The 25994-nt window shown below is 41.0% G+C and overlaps 1 protein-coding gene across 2 annotated transcripts in view; it reads left to right on the top strand.

Annotated features, from left to right (window-relative positions):
• The window catches only part of NR3C2 (nuclear receptor subfamily 3 group C member 2), a 368336-nt gene that overhangs the window by 10655 nt on the left and 331687 nt on the right, over positions 1-25994 (top strand). For both annotated transcript variants that reach the window (XM_040418530.1, XM_040418529.1), the window contains exon 2: positions 226-1999. In XM_040418530.1, coding sequence (XP_040274464.1) covers positions 228-1999 — 1772 coding nt within the window. In that variant the 5' untranslated portion in view covers positions 226-227. The remainder of the gene's footprint in view (positions 1-225; positions 2000-25994) is intronic.

The following is a 25994-nucleotide window of genomic DNA, read 5'->3' as shown; positions in this document are numbered from 1 at the left end:
ATGCTACCAAGATCGCCGTGTAGCCTTACAACTAATCGTACCTTTCTAGTTTCTCAATGTGCAATATATTAGTGCTCTTTCATGTATACATATAGTAAGTGTGTCAAATAAATATTAAAAGCAAATTATACAAGTGTATATTTGTTTTTTTCTCACTTACCACTGTGAGATTTATTCATAAAAGGTGAGAAGGTTGAACATTTACTTTTTTATTATGTTTTCTAGGTATGGAAACGAAAGGCTATCACGGATTCCAGGAAGGAGGAGATATGGAGAGACGATGGGGTCAGGTGCCACAGACTATGGAATTGTCATCTTCTGGGCAGCAGGATGCCGATTCTTACATGGAAATTGTAAATGTGAGTTGCGTACCTGGGACCTTTCCACAAAATGCCACTGAAAGTGAAGAGAAAGAGAAACCAGCTCTCCCGCCTTGCCTACAGCAAGATAGTAATCAGTCTGGTGTTTTAATACAAGAGCCTAAACCTGAATTGGAGTCAAAAGAACTTTCTGCAACTGTAGCAGAGTCTATGGGATTGTACATGGATTCCGTACGGGATGCCGAATTTGCATATGAACAGCAAAACCAGCAAGAAGTGATTGGTACTGGAAATATTTACCAAAATATGGAGAACTTTGTGAAATTTTACAAGCACAATGCTTGTAGCACTTTTCCATTAGACTGCCAAAACCAATCTGTAAGCTCTATTTTGGACGTTGACAGTTCCATGAACGGTAAAGCGAATAGTAATACTTTAAGGAGCCCCTCTTCCTGCAATGAGAAATGTTCAACAACTAATAGCCCATCCAACATGGGACTTTCTGTTTGTAGTCCTACTGGAATTGACTCTGTCTCTTCAACTACTTGTTCCACCAAATTTGGAAATTTTATAGTGCACAGTCCAGTTACCCAGGGAACTTCTGTTTCATGCTCACCAAATGTTGATAATAGATGTTCTATCTCACATAGTCCTGCCCATACTAGTACAGTGGAGTCCCCTTTGTCAAGCCCATTGAGTAGTTTGAGATCGCCCATATCAAGCCCACCAAGTCACTGCAGTATAAAATCCCCAGTATCAAGTCCATTAAATATTACAGTGAGGCCCAATGTATCCAGTCCCGGGAATATAAACTCGAGATGTTCCCTCTCCAGTCCTTCCAATGTCAATAATAGGTCCACTATTTCTAGTCCTGCTGCAGGTTCCATGGGATCTTCTATCTGCAGTCCAGCACACAACACTTTAGGATTTCCTTCTGCTGTCTTGTCAACAGAATGTCGAACTGATGCCACCAATATCAGTACAGATGCTAAGGACAAAGGCGCTCAGCAACTCTTATTTCCCAAGATGGAAACTATGGATAATGAAATTAGTGACAGTGGCACAAGCGGCCTGATAAAGTTCATTAAGCCAGATCCTGATGCCACGTTCATTGATTCCTGTTTTGGAGATCGCTGTAAGGTTGCTTCTGATGCAGCGTTTCCAATCTCTGTAAAGCAAGAGCCAGGTAAAAGCACTTGTTCTAGTTCTATGTTTAAACCAACCCAATCAGCAAACCCGTTTCCATTCATGGATGGTTCCTACTTCACTTTTATGGATGATAAAGATTACTATTCCCTATCTGGAATACTAGGACCACCTGTTTCATCGTTTGTTGGCAGTTGTGAAGGTAATAGATTTCCTAGCCAAAGCCTCAACATGGGGATTAAACAGGAGGCTGGTGATAATTTTTTTCCAGAGAACTCCATGCCTTCCTCGGCTATTGTGGGTGTTAACTCAACTGGACAGTCATTTCATTATAGAATTGGAGCTCAAGGCACGATCTCTTTGAGCAGACCTGTCAATAGAGAGCAGCCTTTCCAGCATTTGAGCCCATTCCCTCCAGTTGGTTCACTGGTGGAAAATTGGAAAGCTCATTCTGAATTGTCTCAAAGCTCTTTGTCATCCAGAAGAAACGATGGTTTTCCGGGTCCAGGATACATTCCAGAAAATGTCTCAAGGTGAGTAAGAGAGTAATCACATTGTGAATATGCCAGGCTGTGACTGTTATTGCCACATACATACTGTTAGTCAGTATTAAAATAAATGGGTGTGATACACATTGAGGAAACCTGTAGGTATAAATGGCGTGCCTATTATTGTACATGGCTATTATAGAATTGTGCAATGTTCTGTGTCATTTGGTTTATGCTGATTTATTAGCTGTTTACTTTGAAATTAGAGCGTTTGGTGTACGAATTACCAAACTTGGTGATGTTTCTCGGTATACGGAACTCAAATACCAGTTTGTGACTTGAAGGAATGCCAAATCTATAACACAAATCCGCATTGTGTAACAGGTATAATTACTGTCCGAAATAAATCTGTGAAAAATACCTAAACCGTATAAAACAGATATTGATTATTCTATCGTGTTTTATATGTAATGAATTAAAAAGAGACTTATTCTACTAACGAAGTTCAGTGCTTGGCTGTCTCTGGCAGTCCCATAGAGAATGTATGGATGCATACTTGTTCACGGTTTCATTCTTTTGGGGCAATCGGGACTCCATTCTTGGGAGAACCCCCGCTGATTAGGTGCTTATCCCCTATCTTGTGGACAAGGTAATAGTTTTTAGGTACACTATTGATTAGGTTTAATTATGAAGTGTTTAACCGTCACACTGCCACGAAGACACACATCCAGTGCTTTGCTTTGATCTGATTCAGCAATACAGACTGTAATAGTTCTCGGTGACACCTCAAAGATAGATAAATTAGATACTGATGACCTAATTAGATGAAAACGACAGCAGATACAAAATATTCTCCATTATAGTTGGCCATGCACATTAGATAAAGATCATGCAAGGTCACCATGACTGGCCAACCATCTATGGCCACCTTAAAGAGAACTCGTCTCTGTGGGCAGCAAGCAATAGTGGTTTTAACGCTGCATGTAATATAATTATAATGTTGCTTGTAGTTTACTATGCAATATACAGAGGTCTATACATCAGTGGTTCCTAGGATCATGGATGTGGATCCTGATGTCTTCTGCGTTCAAAAACTTTTGTAAGCTGCTACAAATAAATGTATTATTGACTATTATTGTTATATTTTTTGCTGATTTTTTTGGAACAAACCAAATTTGTGGTACAGTGTGATAAGAGTAGCGTGCCAAAGACGCATGCGCGTATACCACGTCCTTGGCGATCTTGACATCTGTCTTGCAACTAATGATGGCAGTGTAGCAGTACAGCCATAGAGATGAATGTGACCCCATTCATTTCTATGGCTGCACTGCTACGCTTAGTCCCACAACCAGATGTCATGCCCAAGATTTGTCCCAGCTGTAAGTCCTGCATGTAAGAGGGCCCTGAAACCTAGAACACATGTACAATAAGAAAAGCATACACCCCCACAAGGTGGCCTGTAGTCACAGTCTAACTCCATACTATACGACTTTGTACGTTCTTCTGAAAGGTCATGTATCCGCATCTTCTGCTTTTTGTAAAGCTAAGTTTGACATTTTATGGGCACGAATCCCATCCCCTTTCCCTTCTGCCCTCTCCCTCGTCATAGTATATACCCATTACCTGCTGAAGCTATAAGCTCTAAAAGAGAGTTAATGTTCAACTTTTCTATGACAACAGCTTCATCCAGTGAATTACAGCCCAGAGAACACGGCACACTGGTTCCATCATATTCACACAGCATTTTATATGGTGTATGGTATTAAGCAATGTGTTTTGAAGATGGCTAGGGTAGAACATCTTAACAGAATTAAAGAGGACCTGCCACCATCCCTGGTGTGGCTTAGGCTGGGTTCACATGGCGTTTTCCCCATCCGTTTAACGTATGCAATAAATGTATGCCTGAGATTGACATCAAATGTATGGCATCCGTTCCCAATAGAGCTCCATTGTAAAAAAAAAAATTGGGCAGGATACAAGAACGTGGAGTGCTGCGTTTTTGTATCCTTTTTTTCCTAATATATACATCAAATGGAGGCATAAAACGTGATGTGAACCCAGCCTTATAAATACTTGTATTCCCCATAGTATGTGAATTTGGGATCATGTATTCCTATAACTGTGCTGCACCACTCCTGTCTCTGAGTTAATAAATTTCTGGGCAAAATATTGGAGGAACCGCACGATGGAGAAGTCTGAAAAAACATAATCCAGAATTGACCTGTCCACATGTGTGACTGCGTAATACTGACAGATGCCATGTGTACCCAGATATAGGTACAGTGAGGTTGTTCCAGACATCTTGGAGAACTAACCACAGATCTTCTGTGGATATAGGCTTGCTCAGATCCTTCCGTATCTTTATGTAATCCCAGGCAGACTGGATGATGTGTGAGGCCATATCATCGTTCTTAATGACATTGGCTATATGTCTGGGGTTCTTGTCCTGCTGCAAAATAAATAAATGTAAACACTTATTTTAAGCACAATCTCAGGTACCCTTTGCTCAGGGGATATGGATTAATTAGCTGACTAGAGGGTGACACTTTGAGCCTAGAATATTGAACCTTTTCACAATATTCTAATTTTAAGCTGCATTAATGCAATTCCTTTTAATTTGCATTACTGAAATAAATGAACTTTTGCACGATATTCTAAGTTTTCGAGTTTCACCTGTGTGTGTGTGTGTGCGTGTGTGTATGTGTATGTGTGTGTGTATATATATATATATATATATATATATATATATATATATATATATATATATATATATATATATAGACCAGAAAGTGAACGGCACTCCTTTATTCACCCGTACGGTGCAACGTTTCGGCCCAGCACTAGAGCCTTTTTCATATATAATGTGTGTATGTATATATTTAGATAATTTTTTTGCTACTGATAAAAATAAATCTACAGTATTAGGCCCCCTGCTGATATACTGAGCTTTTGTTTCTACTCATAGAAGTGTAACCTAAACATGTTAATATTTAACTTGTCAAGCAATATAACCCATAGGTGAACAAGTCATCTGTAAACATGTCACTGACATCTGGTACACAGCGACTCCACTATGATTTCCTTATTGGTGCTGTTTTCAGCTTATGAGGCATTAGTCAGGTGCACATTACCCCTATTTTCCACTTTATAAGATACACTTTTTAGCAAGAAAAAATCTTGCCAAAAAAGTGCCTGTGTCTTATAAACGGCAGTCGGGGAGATCCAGCCTGGCCAGACCCCCGGGAGGCTTCCTTCATGATCTAACAGAGTGCACATTCAGCACTTTGCCCGATCAGTGAGATTGCTGTGCACCTACACACTCCTCTCCCTCCCTGCTGACACCCATCTGTGTTATCAGCGGCAGCAGGACAGCACGTGGCGAGGAAGGTCCCATAGCTGTACTGGAAGGAAAGGAAAACTCCAAGTACAGCTTAAGGAACTTTGATGATGTCATTAATAGGAGGAGCCGGAACAGAACTGTACAGCCAGCACTGGTGCAGGGAAATGTGAGTTTTATTAAAGATAAGTCTGTGTGTGTGTGTGTAGCAGTGCTGTATGTTTGTATATGGTTGTAGCATAACTGTATGGGTGTAGCAGAGCTGTATGTGTGTAACAGAACTGTATTGGTGTAACAGAGTTGTATGGGTGTAGCAGAGCTTTATGGGTATACCTGACCTTTATGTGTGTAGCAGGGCTGTATTTGTGTATGGCAGTGCTGTGTGTGTACCACAACTGTGTGTGTGTGTGTGTGTGTCGCAGACAAATACTTAAAAATAATCTAGCAGAACATGAAGCATGGCAGGACACAACTAGGGCTGCAATGATTAATCGACTTTTTCGATAATATTCGATAACGAGATTTGTTGTCGATGAATCCAGTTATCGAATGATCGCCGATTCGTTGCTATGCGGGCGGGCGGTTTACTTTAAATCAGCGCACCTTTATTTTACCTAACAATGAAGCTCCAGTAACAGGCAGAGCGGACGGCGGACTGTTATTGGGAAGGGGATCTGTGCACTGTTCCCCCTCCCCATAACAGTGCCATCCACAGATCCCCCTCCCCATAACAGTGCCATCCACAGATCCCCCTCCCCATAACAGTGCCATCCACAGATCCCCCCTCCCCATAACAGTGCCATCCACAGATCCCCCTCCCCATAACAGTGCCATCCACAGATCCCCCTCCCCATAACAGTGCCATCCACAGATCCCCCTCCCCATAACAGTGCCATCCACAGATCCCCCTCCCCATAACAGTGCCATCCACAGATCCCCCTCCCCATAACAGTGCCATCCACAGATCCCCCTCCCCATAACAGTGCCATCCACAGATCCCCCTCCCCATAACAGTGCCATCCACAGATCCCCCTCCCCATAACAGTGCCATCCACAGATCCCCCTCCCCATAACAGTGCCATCCACAGATCCCCCTCCCCATAACAGTGCCATCCACAGATCCCCCTCCCCATAACAGTGCCATCCACAGATCCCCCTCCCCATAACAGTGCCATCCACAGATCCCCCTCCCCATAACAGTGCCATCCACAGATCCCCCTCCCCATAACAGTGCCATCCACAATTTGTTGTAATATGGCCTTTGAACATAATTTTTCAAGTAAAATTGATTAAATTATCGACAACTAATCGATTATTCAAATAATCGTTAGCTGCAGCCCTAGACACAACAGAGCAATGACAGGAGACACATTTATTCGGATAGGTACTTTTAATGAGGTGACCACATGCCCCATTGTTGGTTGTTACAGTGGTCAGCAGATGACACATAAGGGTAACAGGAGCTGACCAAAACTATCCCCCCTCCATTCCACCCTAAAGTTATTGACCTTGACCCCTCCTCAGTAAAACACACTCCCCTTATAAAGTGAGAAATATGGTAAGCATTTTTGGCATAGAATTAGCATCATTTTCACGTGATTAACTGAAAACAAAAATGTGTTGTAGATGTATACCGTAAAAAGGAAACTTTTTGTATTACAAAGGTAGCACTTAACCCTTCCATTCAACCAAACTTACATTAACATAAAAATTTATGGTGGTCTAAGTTTGGTTCAGTAGAACCTTTTGGGTGCTGTAAATGTAATAAAACCCAATTCCAGCTGTGTTATCTAACGAGAGTTTTATTAGATATTCTGGGCCTTTATTATAGAGATTTTGATCATGTGCAGGTTTAACTGATAATATTTATTTATTCATTATGCAGGGCAACTTTTACCTCATTTTTCATGTCTGTAAATTTTGCGTTTTTATATGAATGGATATTAGTTTTTTTTATATAGACCTTAGGGCTAAAGTGCATGGAAAACACTGGTAAAGTTTGGGTTGTCCAGGTTCAGAGATGAACCCGGACATAACCCCTTCTTCATCCATTCAGCCCCTATGAGTGGAGCTTCCAATGCTGTTTAGCGCAGGGCAAGGGCTTTTTCTTCAGATCTGGTGACGTACCGGGCTTCTGATGGGCATGCTAGGCTGAGGTTTGTGCCTAGCAGTGAGCCCGGTGACGTCATCAGCACTAATGGGCAGGCTTTAGCCCTTCTCCACGCGCTAAAGCTGTTTGACATTGGCCTATTCCCCTCTCCCACTTGAAATAATGATGTGCATTTTAATGGGAATGATGGCTGTCAACTAAACATGGATGGTAATTTTTCAGTATATAATAACAACTCGTGGCACTAAAGATTAATGTATGCAAATCAAATATATTTTTATTTGGACTGAAACGTTCGGTGTATGATATTCAATTTTCTCAACTGATTCATGAACTCTGGATGTGAAGTTATATAATAAACTTCTATTTTTGATTTGCATACATTATTGTGAGTGCCGCTAATTTTCATTATATATTAGTGACTGCCTTTGCTGGCACCAGTATAACAGTGTGCAGAACTCCAGTTTTTGGCTACGGTAATTTTTCAGTAATCTCAAATTCATATGCAACTTATGTCATGGTGCAGCCCAATGTTAAATCTCTTACAAAGCAAACTGGAACGTTTATTTTTTGGAGTATATTAGAGAATTGCTGTTTAAGCAGTTAGCTATACAATAGGTCAAACAAAGTAGCTCTAAAAGTGAAGCTGCACTTTCCATTTGACATTGTGACTAACAATCTGAAATGCTTGATGCCAGATAAAAAGACTTTTGCAGCCCTGCTGTTTAGGTGTACGGGATTGAACGATTACTCTGGGGTAAATCGAGCACATCTTAGCCAGCTTTGTCTTGGTTTGTATGACAACAAACTGAAAAATGTGTAATTGTAGTTGGTTTAAATGAATATGACATGATTGCCCAGAAAGCTCAGCCTTTGAGAATGTGTTTGTTCTTGCAGACTGTTTCAAGTGAATGTTATTCCTAGCTGTCAGATTTCAGATCAAGGAGTATGCCAGATCGTTGCCAGTTTCTTGATATTTTGAGATGAATCAAAAAATAAAAATAAAGAGTTTGCCTCAGTGAAAAACCAATTCAGCGCTGACAAAGGAATACTATAGTTTTTATGTATAAAGGGAGGAAGAAATAGACATGAACTCAAATATGTGATTTGGATGTCATGAATGAACCCAAACAGGAGACAAGAAATGCCCTGCTAGAAACATGACCAAATATGTTGGTGCTTACCTCCAGTGTTGAAGGACATCTGTCAGCAGATTTGTACCTATGAAGTTGGCTGACCTGTTACATGTGCACTTGGCAGCTGAAGACATCTGTGTTGGTCCCATGTTCATATGTGCCCGCATTGCTGAGAAAAATGCTGTTTTAATATATGCAAATGAGCCTCCAGGAGCAATGGGGGCGTTACCGTTACACCTAGAGGCTCTGCTCTCTCTGCAACTGCCGCACCCTCTGCACCTTGACAGGGCCAGGTAGGGAAAACGTGATCACGTCTGGTGTTGACCTCTCCTAAAGTCTCCCTCTGCGCAGTATGGGAAAGAGGCTCACCGGCAGTTCTCTTAGTTTGTAGCATATCGAGTGATAGCGCTATATCTGATCATTATATGCCTATAAGCTTTCTGTCTGGCATTTTTTTGCAGTTTTCTTTTTTGCAGGCTATATCTCTAATTCTCAGTTCCCTGAGTTGATGGATGGGCACTTGCGGATCATCATGTCTGCCCCTAAAGTATACAGCAAGACAGCAGATTCTGCTCCTTAAGCATACATTCACATGGAGGATCTTTGGCATGGATTTTGGCACTGAAAATCCACGCCAAAACCTATGCAGTACTTCAATGGAGAGTCCATATGTTAAACCATACAGCGCTTCTTGTTTCCATTAACGGTTTTAGAAACTGCACTGTGGAAAAAAGAAGTATCCTGTTCATTTTTTACTCAGAATCCATGCAGAATATACGTACCGAATTTCTATTAAAAATAAGCAGGAACAAAAAATCCTCACCGAAACTGCACACAGCAGTATTTTTCTGGCCGAATCCCAACATATTTGCCAGGTAGTGGCCAGATCTCCACCGGACCCCATTACAGTTGATGGGATCGGCAGACATTCCGGTAACATCTGGCATTGCCAGATCTAGAGAGCTCCAGCAGGCAGTTCTCTGTCAGAATAGCCTGCCGGAATTCCTACCGACAGTGTGAAACTAGCCTTAGCTGTCGTGTGTACATGAAGAATAACACTATATTTGGCCTTTATATCACTTGTATTCTACCTTATTGTGCAGTGTGTTCACCTCTGCAGCCTGGAGGCAAGCTGCTAGGATGTCTCACATACACAGCAAACAAAGAAAAGCAGAGATCTGGCCCCCTTATCTCTCTGCATCACATCGTCAGAGGCAGTAGCACATTATATACAGTAATGAGCAGTGTAACTGTGAATTCAGCACCAGGGTGAGACTGAAAACTTAATAGATGCTGGAGAAGATGGTTCTCTATAGAAGTCCTTTCCATAGAGGGCTTTGAGGCTGATCTCTCAGCGAGCTGGTGACCTGTCTGTACCGATTTTAGCTATGAATTGTGACTGAATGCTCTGTTCAGGAATAAGAGGGAGAGCAAAAGAAGTGACTGAAAAGTGGAAAAACTGAAACTACAGCTACTCATTAACTGTATATATAAAAAATAAAAAAAATAGGACGCACTACAGCTGGAAAAAGTACATAGGAGGGCGACTAAAATGATAAGGGGCATGGAGGGTCTTAGTTATGAAGAAAGATTGAAATAATTGAATGTATTTAGTCTTGAGAAGAGACGTCTAAGGGGGGACATGATTAAAGAGGACCTGTGAGCTCTGCAATGCGATTGGCCAGCGCTACAGCAGAACAAGGGCAGACTCCGCCTACCATAACTTAGTGAACGGAGATACCGGAGGGCATAGCAGGAGAACAGAGCGGCGCCCAGGGATAATAGTAAGTGGAGTGAGATCCCCGAGCGCTGCTCTACATGTCTGTATAGTTAGTTCACATTGTCATAATGGGTGAAAGGTCCTCTTTAACCTATACAAATATATAAATAGTCCATACAAAAATATGGTGAAAAACTGTTCCATGTAAAATGCCTCAAACTGGAGAAGAAAAAGTTCAGTCTCTGGAAGTGTCAAAGTTTCTTTACTGTAAGAACTGTGAATCTGTGGAATAGACTTCCTCAGGACGTGGTCACAGCAGGAACAGTGGACAGTTTTAAAAAGGGTTTCGAGGAATTCTTGAAAGCAAATGACATTAATGCTTATGAAAATGTGTAGAAATCTGAGTCTCACTTCCTTCTGGGATTCGCGTCCCCACCTATCCCTTGGTTGAACTTGATGGACTTATGTCTTTTTGCAACCGTATTAACTATGTAATGTCTGGAAACAATAGACAAATATTAGGCCATTTGTGTAATGCACTAAAAAAAACCTAGCCTGCTAAATTTTATGTTAGTTTAGATGCTTTGGGGAAATACAAAATGGTTGCAAAGGTGGACATAGCCATAGCCTTCATTCTGTGACCTATAGTAGTCCTGCTTTCTGCACATTTCCTGCAAGGTTGTGAAGACTTAAAGGGGTTCTTCGGACTCTCCGGTATTGATTACATCATCAATATCAGATCGGCGGTCCCTCCGCCCACGCACGCCATCTCCTCATACAGCTGATCGTTGGGGGTGCCGGGTGTCAGACCCCCGCCAATCTGATATTGATGAGCCATCCTGTGGATAGTTCATCAATATAAGAGAGCCTGGAGAACCCCTTTAAGACTTTCACGGTGCTCGTCCATATATATTGCTGATGATTGCTAATACCAAAAATAATCCAGCGCAATATGAATGTTGTCAATGGAACCTGCATGTTATACCAACAATTAAACCTAACTTAGTGCAGGTTCAGTTCACTCATAAGTACGTGTTGGCGCTGTGACAAAGAACAGTTTTATGAATTGTGGTAGTTGTAATTTTCCAAATACTGTTGGAAAATGTCAGAGCTGCTTATAAAAGCAGTACGACTGGAAGTACTGACCTTTATTATGTCTCCGTATACATCTATCTTATTGGAACCTCTTTCCAGGTCATTTATTGGATTCCTTTTTTTTTTTTATCAAAACCTGCAACCAAAGCTATCTTTTTATCTTTATAAGCACTCATAAAAATGAATTATGTAGAGTAAAAAAAAAAGTATTGGTTAGTTTAAGCCTCAGTAGATTAATTATTACTTAAACAACTAAAAACCTTGGAGCTTTGAACGTGAAAGAAATTTCGCTAGGCTCTTTGAAGCAATAAAAACCATTGGCGCAGGGTGATGACAAGATCGAAGCCTTAAAGTGCAGATACAAACTTCTTAACTCTATTAATCTGGCACCTTTTAGATACATATGTCCTATACCAGACTTCAGCATTTGGCCTCATGCACACGGCCGTTGTTTTGGTCCGCATCCGAGCCGCAGTTTTTTCGGCTTGGATGCGGACCCATTCACTTCAATGGGGCTGCAAAAGATGCGGACAGCACTCCGTGTGCTGTCCGCATCCGTTGCTCCGTTCCGTGATATGCATAAAAAATCTGTCCTATTCTTGTCTGCGCTTTGCAGACAAGAATAGGCAGTTATATTAAATGCTGTCCGTGCCATTCCGCAAATTGCCGAATGCACGCAGACGCCATCTGTGTTTTGCGGATCTGCGATTTGCGGACCACAAAACACACAACGGTCGTGTGCATGTAGCCTTTGTCTGATTTGCAGCAGTTTTGTTGGCTAAACCTAATATGTTGAGTCTGCCTGTTTTGTACTGGTCACTTCTTGGCAGTCATCTCATTATCATCTCAGATGAGATTACAATGAAAGATAATACCTAAATTTGTTCAGGACAAGCAATGAAATATATATCTATAGATATAGAGCTTTTTTCGCCCACAGTTGGCAGAAATTAGGAAATTAGGGGCCTAAACTAGCAGTTCTTAGCCAGAGAGCAGGGTGTGTAGGCACCATCCAACTCCGTTCACATAAATTGGAGTGTAGGAAATATCCAGGTTTTAATTTAAAAACTGAGGTGGACATTTATCATTTGCGATGGTTTTTGTGTCAGTTTTAAGTCTGGCTTTGTGTGTTTGCACCAAAATGTATAAATTGGCGCACCTTAATAATATGTTTGGTGCGGGTGCAATGTTGTTTACACCTATGTGTACACCAGGGGGTTGACCGACGTGGAGTTGCGACTTTTGCAAAAATCATAAGGCCATAATCCAGGTCTAATCTTACTTTTCGCCTTAAAGGGGTTCTGCAGATTTTTAAATCCTCTGGATAGATCTGATCGGTGGGGGTCCGACACCAGGGACCCCTGCCGATCAGCTGTTTGAGAAGGCCGTGGCGCTCGCTGTTTACCGCAGGCCCAGTGACGTCACGACTAGTCACAATGGCCTGGGCAGGGATAAATCTGTTCACTTGAAAGGATCTTTGCCCCGCCCAGGCCATTGATGCTAGTCGTGACGTCACTGGGCCTGCGGTAAACCGCGAGAAGGCTGCGGCGCTACTGCCAGCGCTGCTACCTTCTCAAACAGCTGACCCTTTTGAGTTTTTGCATATTTCTAAAAATATTAAATTAAAATATAAATTGCCAACATAGCATTGGCCGCTTGATAGGTTAGTTTAGTTGGCCTCTTTCTACAAGGTGGAGGTTGTGGCCTAAGTGATCCCCAGACTATTTCTAGTAATTATTTAGATTTCATGATAAGTGTTCTTTGCAGATACCTGGGTCAGATATCACACTGATATCAGGTTTCACTTCATGTCCAATATCTGCAGTTATTGCTTTTTTACTTTTGTGTTCATTTAGAGCACTTCCAGTTTTCCCACAAGACCCCCAGCTAGACCCCATCCCACACTGTATATAGTCACTGTGACTGATAGCACTGGACACGTATGTCACATACTCTATGGGCAGTCAGACAGACAGTGTGAAATAGCCTGTGTATTAGTGCTGTGTTAGTGTCTGTCTGCCTACCTGTAGCATCCCTCCACTGCTGTGAAAGAGCCATCGCTGAAGGAAATGATGCAGCACTTCATCTAAATGATGCAATGATAGCACATGTATAAGGGTCCATTCACATGTCTGTATGTGTTTTGCGGATCCGCAAAACACGGGCACCGCCAATGTGCGTTCCGCATTTTGCGGACTGCACATCGCCGGCACATTCATAGAAAATGCCTTTTCTTGTCCGCAATTGCGGACAAGAATAGGACATGTTCTATTTTTTTTTTGCGGATCTGGAAGTGCGGACCCACAAATGCGGGTCCGCACCTGTTCCGCAAAACCTAATACTGTATGACTCGCACAACAGCAATTGTTCACATAACCCGTGGTAGGACAAGAAGAACACTACTCAGTCTGACAGTCACAATTTGGATCTTGGGTTTTATGTGTCTAGCAAATGATAGTTTAATATGAGACAAGCATGTAAGCACGGTGGCTTGTGTGTTAGCATCCTCTACATTTCATGCAGCCTTCTCCTGAGAGATGAATTAATTGGAAAGTTTGTTGATGGCCTGCAGTTTTCCTAAGGGTTCTGGGCTTGTGGTGGCAGGTCCTTTTATTTTGATTGCATAGTGTAGAAAGTAGGTTAAGAGAGTGTCTCTGTGGTGGTAACAGCTATGCTTTATGGGTCCTGAACTGTAATCCTTGCAAGCAGACCTTCATTTCTTGGTTATTAATAGCATTTCTTATGTAATCAGATTTCCACCCAAACTTTAAAGGTTTTTTTCCTGGATTCATCTTTTGACGACCTATCATCAGGATAGGGGTTCGGCTCCCATCACCCCCACAATCAGGTGTTTGAAGAGGCCGAGGTGCTTTGGTGAGCTCTGCAGCCTCTTCATAGGCCAGTGAAGTCACATTGAACAGTCCCGATTCAAGTGAATAAGCCTGGACTGCAAAACCAATCACAGCCACTAGCCAATGTATGGTTAGCTGCGAGAAGGCTGCAGGGATCATCAGAGCGCCACAGCTTCTTCAAAAACTAATATTGATGACCAATCTTGAAGAGATAACAGTATATGAGTCCCGGAAAACCTCTTTAACCCCTTCACGACTGCCATACGGCTATATACTGTACGTCCTATTTGCACATACCCCCTGCACATAGTACGTATATAAACGTTATGACAGCTCTACAGTCCAGTAATGCTGGCAAGGTACCAATCAGAGTGGTCCTTTGCCGGCAATCGCTTCGATTGGTTAGTCTGCACAGACTAACCAATCGGACTGCGGTTCCGATCCTGAGCCGCCGGCATCAGCAGCGAGTGTTAGCTGTATGCTGACACTCTGCTGTAACCCCTTACATGCCGCTCCCTCTCTGAACCATCGGGCTGCCACACTGCGATGGCAGCATCCCGATGGTTGCCATGGCAACCAGACGCCTTACAAAGGCGTCCAGTGTTGCCATCTATCAGTGTAAAACTAATAGTATTATACTTTGCAATGCAAAAACACTTCAAAGTATAGTACAGCCATCAGCCCCACTGGATCTTCAAAATCCAAGTGGGACTTGATAAAAAAGTGTGAAAAATAAAATAAAAATGTTAATAAAAAATAAAATAAATTGCCTTTTCCTATCCGCTCATTTATAAGAGATAAAAAAATAAACTACACATATTAGGTATTACCACGTCTGTAACTACTGGCTCTATAAATATCACATGATCCACCCCGTCCGATAAACACCATGAAAAAATAAATGAAAACTGTGTCCAAAAAAGCAATTTTTGTGACCTTACATCACAAAAAGTGCTACACCAAGCGATCAAAAAGGCGTATGTCCCACAAAATGGTACCAATAAAAGTCACCCCATCCTGGAAAAAAATGAGCCCCTACATAAGAAAATCGCTCAAAAAATAAAAAAACTATAGCTCTCAGAACATGGAGACACTAAAACATCATTTTTTGGGTTTCCAAAATGCTATTATTGTGTAAAACTTAAATAAATAAGAAAAAGTGTACATATTAGGTATTGCCACGTCCATAATAATCTGCTCTATAAAAATGTCACATGATCTAACCCCTCAGGTGAACGCTGTAAAAATAAATAAATAAAAACTGTTACAAAACAACCAGTTTTTTGGTCACGTTGCCCCATAAAGTGTAATAATTAATGTTCAAAAAATCATATGTACCCAAAAATGGTACCAATAAAAGCGACAACTCTTTCTGCAAAAAAACGAGCCCCTGTATAAGACGATCGGCAGAAAAATAAAAAGGCGTTCAGAAAATGGAGACACAAAAACACTTTTTTCTTCAAAAATGCTTTATTATGTAAAACTGAAACAAACAAACAAAAAAGTAGACATATTTGTTATCATTGCGTCCGTAACAACCTGCTCTAAAAAAATAGCGCATGATCTACCCTGTCAGATGAATGTTGTGAAAAACAAAAACGGTGACAAAACAGCCATTTTTTGGTTACCTTGCCTCACAAAAAATGTAATATAGAGCAATTAAAAGTCATATTTATCCCAAAATGCTACCAATAAAACTGGCACCTTATCCCCCAGTTACCAAATGGGGACGCTTTTTGGGAGTTTCTACTGTAAGGGTGCATCAGGGGGGCTTCAAATGGGACATGGCATCTAAAAACCAGTCCAGCAAAATCTGCCTTCCAAGAACCATATGGCGCTTCTTTCCTTCTGCGCTCTGCCTTGTGCCCTTAAATCAGTTTACGACCACATGTGGGGTGTTTCTGTAAACCGCAGAATCAGGGTAATAAATATTGAGTTTTGTTTGGCTGTTAACCCTCAATGTGTTAAAGAAAAAAATTGATTAAAATGGAAAATCTGCCAAAAAAGTGAAATTTTGAAATTTGATCTCCATTTTCCTTTAATTCTTTTGGAACACCTAAAGGGTTAACAAAGTTTGTTAAATCAGTTTTGAGTAACTTGAGAGATGTAATTTCTACAATGGGGTTTATTGGGGGTTCCCACTATGTAAGCCCCACAAAGTGACTTCAGACCTGAACTTATCCTTTAAAAAGTGGGTTTTGGAAATTTTCTTAAAAATTTTAAGAGTAGCTTATAAAATTCTAAGCCTTCTAACGTCCTAAAAAAATAAAATGACATTACCAAAATGATGCCAACAGAAAGTAGACATATGGGGATTGTTAAGTAATAAATATTTTATGAGGTATCACTTTATGTTTCAAAAGTAGAGAAATAGAAATTTATAAAATGGTGAATTTTTCTAAACTTTTGGTAAATTTGGGATTTTTTCATAAATAAAGGTGAAATATATTGACTCAAATTTACGACTGTCGTGAAGTACAATGTGTCACGGAAAAACCATTCTCAGAATGGCTTGGATAAGTAAAAGTGTTCCAATTTGTCAGATTTGCAAAATTAGACGTGGTCATGGGGGCATTAATGACCCTTGGTCATGAAAGGGTTAAAGAGAGTATGTCACATAAAAGTTTGATACTGCTAAATTATCTTTTGTTCTGGTTGTACATTTTTTTTATATTGGCTGTACATCATTATTGGTGCAGCCATCTTTCCTGAGCTCCTGGTAACGGCATCAGAAATATGCTTTACAGCAGCCACATGGAGCATAGGAACCTGTAGTCTGAACGTGGAAAATGTGGGCATGTCCTGTGACCTGTGCAAAGGTCAGTGGGCAGGGAGAGGAAGGAGGTGAGATGTGTCCATCACTTAGGCTCCATTCACGCGTCCGCATGTGTTGTCCGCATTCTCTATGGGGACTGAATGGATGCTGAGAGCACACTATGGACATTTCTATGGGGGTGCCGGCCGGGTGTATTGCGGATCCGCAATGCACTACGGACGTGTGAATGGACCCTTATTGTGAGAAGTTTTATTCTGTGGTATCTATATATTAGTGTTAACTTTCATCTTAATCCTATCATTGATGGTAATGAGGTGACAACTGATCTCTACAGAACAGGGATTGTCAGACTGTTACTTAGGCCCCTTTACATGGGCTACTTATTAGGAACAAACGTTAGTATGAACACTGGCGGCACCCTGATGGCAGCATTAGTGATGCAGCACCCTAAATCATCATATCTGGGAACAAGATTGTCTTGTCTAAAAAGAAATCTGCTGCCCAGAAACATTAAACCTGAATGGGGACGATCATCCCCATACTAGGATTGTTTTGGGTATCAAAATTTCGATACCCAATTGATACTTTTATGCCAGTATAGATTTGGTACCGGAATGTTCATTATTTCGATACTAGGCTGCGCTATGCGCAGTCTAGTAACTCCTCTTATGAGAGACCATGGTGCTCGGCACGCGCTATGTTCTCTCAATCTAGACAGTAGAGAAGGAGGGAGGGAGGGAATCCTTCCCTCCTATGACGCGGCCGCCGCTGAGCCTAAGGAAGTGAGCGGGCTCTGAAGCTGCCCGCACCACTGCCACCAATGAATGTGTGTCTAATTAAAGCAGGAGGCGGGACAGAGGAGGTAATAAACCTCTGCTCTGTCTGAGCTAGTGAGTTCAGCGAACAGCAGCCGCCTCCTCCTGAGTGTTTTGTGTCCTCCCCAGCATCAGCCCGAGCCCCAGAGTCAAGCAGCCAGCATAGCAGGTACCTGGCCTGGCCACTGTGCCACCAATGATAATTAACCTTTTAATACAGATACAGAAGGCAGGTGCCAGCGGAAAAATCACATAGCCGGCAACTGAGGGGTTAACTGCCGCTGATCGCAGCACCCTGTCATAGAGGCCAGCACCCACCTCCTGTATCTGTATTAAAGGTTAATTATCATTGGTGGCGCAGTGCACCCTCCCCCCAGTATTAAAAACATTGGTGGCGCCGACCGCCCCCAGTATTAAAAACATTGGTGGCGCAGTGCGTCCCCCCCCTCTCCAACCCACCAGTATTAAAATTATTAGTGGCAATAGCCACAGGGTCCCCTCTTCATTGGTGGTGCAGTGGCAGTTGTGGCTCCGATCGGTTACCATGGCAGCCAGGACGCTACTGAAGCCTTGGCTGCCATGGTAATCTCCCTGCTGCAGTGTGCACAAAGCACAGGGCATCAGGGAGTGTGTGAAGTCCTATTCACCCTAATAGAGCTCTATCAGGGTGAATAGGACAAGGGATTAAAATATCCCAGGTTCTAAGGGGGAAAATAGTTAATAAATAAAAAGTAAAAAAAAAAAAGTTAAGTATAAATCGCCCCCTTTCCCTATTTTACATATATAATATATAAACATATTGCATATAGCCATGTCTCAAAAGTCCAAACTATTAAAATATTTAAAAAATCTCCTATGCGGTTAACGCCGTAACAGAAAAATAAATAAATAAAAACCACTCGATTTGGAATTTTTTTTAAGTCACCTTGTCCCCCCAAAAAATGGGATAGGACTGTTCGATTATGGGCCGGACGTTCCATAAAATGCGAAATGCACGCAGCTTTTGTGGTGGTTTATTTTTTTTGCATGGTATTGAGTATCGCAATACATTTTTATGGTATCGAAACCGAATCAAAATTATTGGCATCGCAACAACCCTACCCCATACAGTGAAGATAATAGACGCACAGAACTGCAGCTTTCACCTTTGCTCATCATTGCTTCATTCCTGATAATTGTCTGCTCTGTTGACCAGATAGTGACATGGAAAAGGTCAACAAAAGTTCTTAAAAATATGTTTTCACACCTAAAAGTAAAAAGTCCTAAAACTAGATAAGGTTAACCAAATCAAGCATGAGTCAAAAATATTACACTATTTTTTGAGGAAAATGATCCAATATCACATGGCTGTAAGTCTCAAAAGTATGTTGTGAATCTTGTGTGACCCCCTTGTGCAGCAATAACTGCAACTAAATGTTAATTGTTGTCGGTAATTGTTGATGAGTCCTGCACATCAGCAGGGAGGAATTTTATCCCATTACTCTGTATAATACAGCTTAAACTTCCTAATGCTGGTTGGTCTCCTCCCATGAACTGCTCGCTTCAGGTCCTTTCACAACATTTCTGTTGGATTAAGATCAGGACTTTTACTTTTTTATTCCAAAATGTTAAAGTTATTCTTCTTTAACCATTCTTTTGTAGAACAAATTGTGTGCTTAGAGTAGATGTCTTGTTGCATGATCCACATTCTCTTGAGATTCTGCTCGCAAATAGATGTTTTGATATTTTCCTTTACAATTTTGTGGTATTATTCAGAATTCAATGCTCCATTAATGATGGCAAGCTGTCCAGATGCAACAAAACAGGCCCAAACCATGATACCACCACCGTTTCACAGATTGGATGAGGCTTTTTTGCTGGAATGCAGTGTTTTACTATCTCCAAACGTAAAACTTCTCATTTAAACGAAACATATTGATCTCATTTGTCCACAAAACATTGCTCCAATAGCCTTCTGACATGTCCAAGTGATCTATAGAAAACTGGAGAGCAGCAGCTTTCCCCTTTTGTTCAATGTCCTCCTGATCTTGAACATTATCATTAGCTAATGTGAGAAAGGCTTTCAGTTGCTTAGAGCTAACATTGGATTCCTTTCTGACGTTGCAGACTATTATAGTAATCCTTTCTGATGTTACAGCTCTTTGCTTGTTTTTTTTTGGTCGACCACTCCTGGGAATGGTATTAATGGTCTTGAATTTCCTCTATTTGTACACCGTCTTTCTGAATGTGGACTGGTGGAGTCCAAACTATTCAGAGATTTTTTTTATTTATTTTTTTACTTTTCTAGCCTGATGAGCATAAACAACTCTTCCTCTGAGGTCCTCAGAAATGTCCTTTGTTCGTGCCATGATACACTTCGACAAATGTATTGTGAAAATCAGACTTGGAGAGATCCGTGTTTTATTTAAATAAAACGGGCCACCCACTCACACCTGATTGTCATCCTATTTATTGAAAACACTTGACTCTAATTTCACCCTCAAATTATCTCCTAGTCCTAAAGGTTCACATATCTTTGCCCCTCACAAACGTGTTAGATCATTTTCCTCAAAAAATAAATGACCAAATCTAATATTTTTGACTCATTTGTTTAATTTGATTATTTTTATCTACCTTCAGGACTTGTGTTCAAATCTAATGTAGTTTTAGGTCACATTTATGCAGAAATATTGAAAATTCTAAAGGGTTTACAAATGTTTACGTACCACTGTACATGTTTTATCAGCTTTAGACATTACAAATATTAAGTTTGATGGATTTACACTTAGAATCCATACAGAAGACTTTTTGGTTAGTTATTTAAATGTGAGAGGATCCATCCTACTGCAAAGAACCGTCTGTGAAGTGAGCATTCTTCTGCTTCTGCATCACGTTTGGAAGATATATTAAGTTTAAGACCCATGAAAACTTCAATGTAATGCATTCCTCTCATTCTCTTATAGTCACAAGGTTGCTTAACCCTTCTTTACCCAGATTTCAATATTCACAACCAGAACACACTTTAAAGTTTGCTTCTCATGAACAACTGACCTATTTCATTTATTTATTTTTTTCTTTTCCTTGGAGATGGCATTTTATCTGCAGGCAGATTTATTGGATTTAACACTTCCATTAGTTATTAATTTATTAGTTTATATACCGGTACTTTTTTCTTTATTTTTCAAATCGCGAACAAAAATATGTATTATTGAGCAACAAAATTTAGAAGATATATAGAGAACAAATATCCAGTTGATCGTCTGGTACGGTAGTACTTGAATAGTTAGGCACTGGTTTATACTTTCATAGTTTTGCAATAGTATTTTCAGAATAATTATTGTACACTGCTTAATGACTTTTTGCCAGGTGGTTATCATGTATTAAGCTTTGGCATGTCATAGCAAATGTAGCCTCAGAGTGAATGAAATGAGCCTTTGGATAGCCTTTATTTCAGCATTTGATCCTCCTAATATTATTATATTTGTGTTTAATTTGCCTCATTAAGTAGAGAGTACTCGGATTCAATTCCCAGTAACCTAGGGCTTCACTATATTTGGTCAGGAAAACAGAATTCGGGGTTCTGCTGTGTATCAGATCTGCTTCTCTGACTGCCTGGACTTGCCTTGTTAAGACTTATGCTGGATTTACATGGCCCAATGTTGGGGCCAATTATCGGGAACAAACGTTCCTACAAATGCTCACTCCCGATAGTCTGCCCATCTAAAGGTGCTCGTTCATCAGGTGAAAGTCATTCATGCAGACACCTAAATTATAATTTCTGATCCTGCTGTCAAAATCCACTCAGCTGTCCAGTAAGAATGCAGCTGTATGAGGATGTTATAGCAGTAGCCATTGCTCTTCCTTATACTGTATGCAAATGCTGCCCTTGAACAACCTGCAGCACTTTAGCTGCTTTAAAACTACAACTCCCAGCATACTCCATTCACTGCTTTGGGAGTTCCATGAACAGTCGAGCAAGTGTGCATGCTTGGGAGTTGTAGCTTTAAATGAGCTGGAGTGCTGACCCCTGGATTATGTATTGGTTTCCGTGAATCACAATGGAGACAGCATTAAAGGTTTACTCCCAACTTGACATTTATTGCATATCCATATGATATGCCTTAAATGTCCGATGGGTGTGGTTTCTGAAGATGGCCATCTCAATAATAGGACTCTATCTCTCAGCTCTCATGAATGAATTAGTGGCTGTTCATGCATGGCTCTCTCAATTCACTTCTATGGGAGTTCTGAAAGTAATTGAACAGTCATGGTCAGCTATTTTCAGAACTCCCAGCTATGTGAATGGACAGTATGGTGCAGCACAGCCACGGTTCAGGGCCTTGTTCTTCAGATAGGTGTGAGACTCACAACTATGGGAGGTTTATGTTATATCCTGTTGACATGCCATAAATGTCGAGATGGGGATATCTTTAACCTGTTTGCTTACCACCTAGGTAAACCTCTTCTTATAAGTGTGTGCCAAACCCAATTCCAGGATTTTTTTTAGTTTGACTTTCGTTAGATTATATAATCTTTTCCTTGGGAGAAACTAGTTATCTTTCTTACATGGTTGACTATTTGTATTTTCCCAAGATCCAATAATCATGGTTTACTTATTATAATAAATGCATATTGCTTAGAAGATGTCATTAGATACGAAGATGTCCAAAAATTACCTCTCAGTTTCGAGGCGTATTTTTTCCTTTCATTTTGGGTCATCTCCTCCATCTTTTACCAACCTGACCCCTAACAAGGGAAGGAGTAACCCAACAGAGACTGTAGGAAAGCAGGGAATACATAATTAGTGTTCTGAGTGACTGAAATATACATTTGTCCCATGTACCGTAAGTTAAGAAAACTGGGCAGTCAGAAATTGATGGCTTCTTACTGACGTTACAAAGCACAGGAAATTCATGACTCTTTTTTTTTTTTTTTTTTTTTTTTTGGTCCCTCAGTAAAGGAAATGAGTAGGATCTCATTATTTTGAGTATAATTAATAATTGTTGTTAATAAGCATTTGGGACAGTTCGGTCTGAGGAACCTCTGTTAGTCAAAGTACATGGGCATTGTGAAGTGATTTACCACCCTTGTTAGACATAGAGTAAATATTGCTGCAGACAACTGGCATTTTAGGACTAATATTAAATTCATTATAAAGTAAGCCATACTTATGTGGCAATGTTTGATAAGCACTTCTCCCCGAATAAAGTAAGCAGAGAGAACATTGGAGTTTAATTAACTGAAGAAGCTGGCATATTTTAAGCAGCCTGCTGTATTGATACTTCCTCCCAATATTACCTTGGTCGTTGGCCTTCTGTGTCTCCTCATATCACGTACTATGTGGGACATAGCAGAAAATCTGAAGCATATAACTCAATATCAGCACCTATACCGTTAGTGGAAAGGCATCTGTCCTGGGAGAAAAGGACTATACATAGGCCTCTTGTGGTGAACATTTAAGACCATTTGATTGGCAGGGGTTCAACCTCTGAGACCCCCATTGATTAGCAATGCGAAGATTGTATGAGCACTTGGTCCACATATTGTTCACAAAGGCACATCTCTTCTCCCGTTCATCCGTGCTGTCCCATCACTGTGGGGTTTTGGTGATTTGATTATGAAAGTGACCATAAATGAATGGTTGAAATGCACCTGCCAATTTTGTATGGCCTTGTCCTCTCCCAATAGAAGATGTTGGGGGAAAGAAGGCTTAGCCTTGTTAGATTTTAACTTGCCCTTAACTGTAGCCCATTGCTTAAATACACAGTGCCTGCATATTAAAAGTCCACTTGGGCAATCCCTTTGCATATGTCCTGTCAGAGCACGTGAAGGAGGCAAAAGGTGTTTGCTAGCGAATCTCACTATACAGAACGCAGCAGGACCATGTATTACATGGGCACACATTGACTTCAATAGACTCCATTTTTCCTTCAGAAGGTGTGGCTTCCACTGATGATAACAGCTATTTGATGACACTGGTGATCAGCATACCATAGAGAGAGTTGCTAAGAGAAATCAATTGTCCTACGTTGACATCCCTTGTGATTCTTTCCATGATTAATGCAAAAAAAAATTATGTAGTGCATGACAATCTTTCTAATAAAAGAACCAGCCCTGTACTGCACATGGGTCCAGAGATCTCTACATTCACTGCTCCAATTGCTCTCTAGATTCATTTCAGCCTAGCAGCTCAGGGGGTGTGTCCTTTGTCCTGCAGCTCTCTCCCTGTAACTGCCACAGCTTATAACGGAACATATGGCTGGTGGCAGTTGAAAATTTAAACCGAGCACGTGCGACCAGCTCAGTGAGAAGGACAAGAAATAAGGAATAGAACAAACCGCATGTGGTGCTCATCTGGAGTATATGTTAAAGTATAGGATGAATTTATCTGCTTATAACATTTAGGTAATATAGATCAGGGTTCCCCAACTCCAGTCCTCAGGGCCCACTTGCTGGTCAGGATTTAGGAGTATCCCACAGAATGAACACCTGTGGTAAATCCTGAAGGATGGACACTAATTCTATCAGCTGCCCAATACTAAGGAAATCCTGAAAACATGACCGGCAGGTGAGGACTGGAGTTGAGGACCACTCGTAGATCATACATTCATATGTTTTTCTTATGCTTTGCTAAATCCTTACTGTATACGTACCTAACAGAGCGTGTGACAATTCTATTGTTATACAAGCTTCCCCCTGTAATGTGTACTTACTGTACTGGGAAAGGTATGTGCACATTGAAGCCTGCAGAGTTTAGATGCACCCTGTATGAAGGCTTCTTGCAGTATCTCTGATCACCTCTAGTGATTAGTTAATATCACATGACCTTATGAAGACTTTCTGCTACTGTTCTCAGCGTTCACAAGCCGCTTTTCTGAGGGTTGATGGGGAACTTGTGTGTCTCGTGTCACTTCTCTGCACAGAAAACGAGGAATCATATTTGAGATCCACAGCTGAGTTTGGAATAGAAATGACATATTGTTTAAACATGTTGTAACAAATGCGCAGCATAAGAAATGATAGGAATGTAAAACGGCAGAAGAGGGGAAATTCCACTTAGCCTCCCCAGAGGAGATCTACATATAGAATGAGCAGGAGAAGATTAGCGCAGATTATTTTCAAGTGGAAGGAATTGTTAATTCCTATACTTTCTAGGGTGAAGCTGTGAAAATGATACAATCTCCTTAATACCCAAAGACACTAGCTTCCTCTCCTTAGTGTGACCTCCGTTATTAGTAATTCAGCGTGTTGCGGAGGGAAAAAAGTATCTTTAACCCCCGCCCTCATAATATGATTACTGGGCACTTTTATTTATTTCAGATTTGTGGTCATCTGCAAACTGGTTCATCATTATATTCTAACCTACTGTGCTGAAGAAGCTTGTGTATCTGGGACCTCAGTACAGACCTGTGTAACTCGATAAAAGAAATAATGTATAACTGCATTGCTCCCTTCCAAATGTAGAAATAGGGGAGAATAGTAACAAGATGAACTTGCTATACCTGACAACAATTTCATGCCTGACCTGGAAATATCTGCCTATATGCTTCACAACGTGTGTAGTGCCTGAAGACGTAGGGTCCCCTAATGCCCCTTTTTCAGATAGAACAATCAATCCATCCCACTACCATGCATGTCTCTAGACCTGAACCTGAGTCCTATTTATTCAGTCATGGCAGTGTCTATGAGAGATCCAGTTCTTCCAGGTAAACACAACAGGACAGAGGCATATCATGTTTACTTACATACAAATTGAAAATTAAATTACTTCTTAGTAGGTCAGAGTAGGATGACTCGAAGGAGGATACAGGTTCACTTGTTGAACGCTGAACAGATGAATGATTTAAGAGATCCTCTTCTACTTGTCTGCTGTATACTTTGTGATCTTACAGCCTGCCAGTCTTGCCTATTAATAGTATGCTAAGGGCTCTTTCACACTTGCGTTCTTGTCTTCCGGCATAGAGTTCCGTCGTCGGGGCTCTATGCCGGAAGAATCCTGATCAGGATTATCCTAATGCATTCTGAATGGAGAGAAATCCGTTCAGGATGCATCAGGATGTCTTCAGTTCCGGAACGGAACGTTTTTTGGCCGGAGAAAATACCGCAGCATGCTGCGCTTTTTGCTCCGGCCAAAAATCCGGAACACTTGCCGCAAGGCCGGATCCGGAATTAATGCCCATTGAAAGGCATTGATCCGGATCCGGCCTTAAGCTAAACGTC

Source organism: Bufo bufo, chromosome 2, assembly GCF_905171765.1.
Source record: "Bufo bufo chromosome 2, aBufBuf1.1, whole genome shotgun sequence".
Lineage (NCBI taxonomy): Eukaryota > Metazoa > Chordata > Amphibia > Anura > Bufonidae > Bufo > Bufo bufo.
The sequence above is the reverse complement of the archived record's forward strand: the minus strand, read 5'-3'. Positions and strand labels throughout refer to the sequence as shown.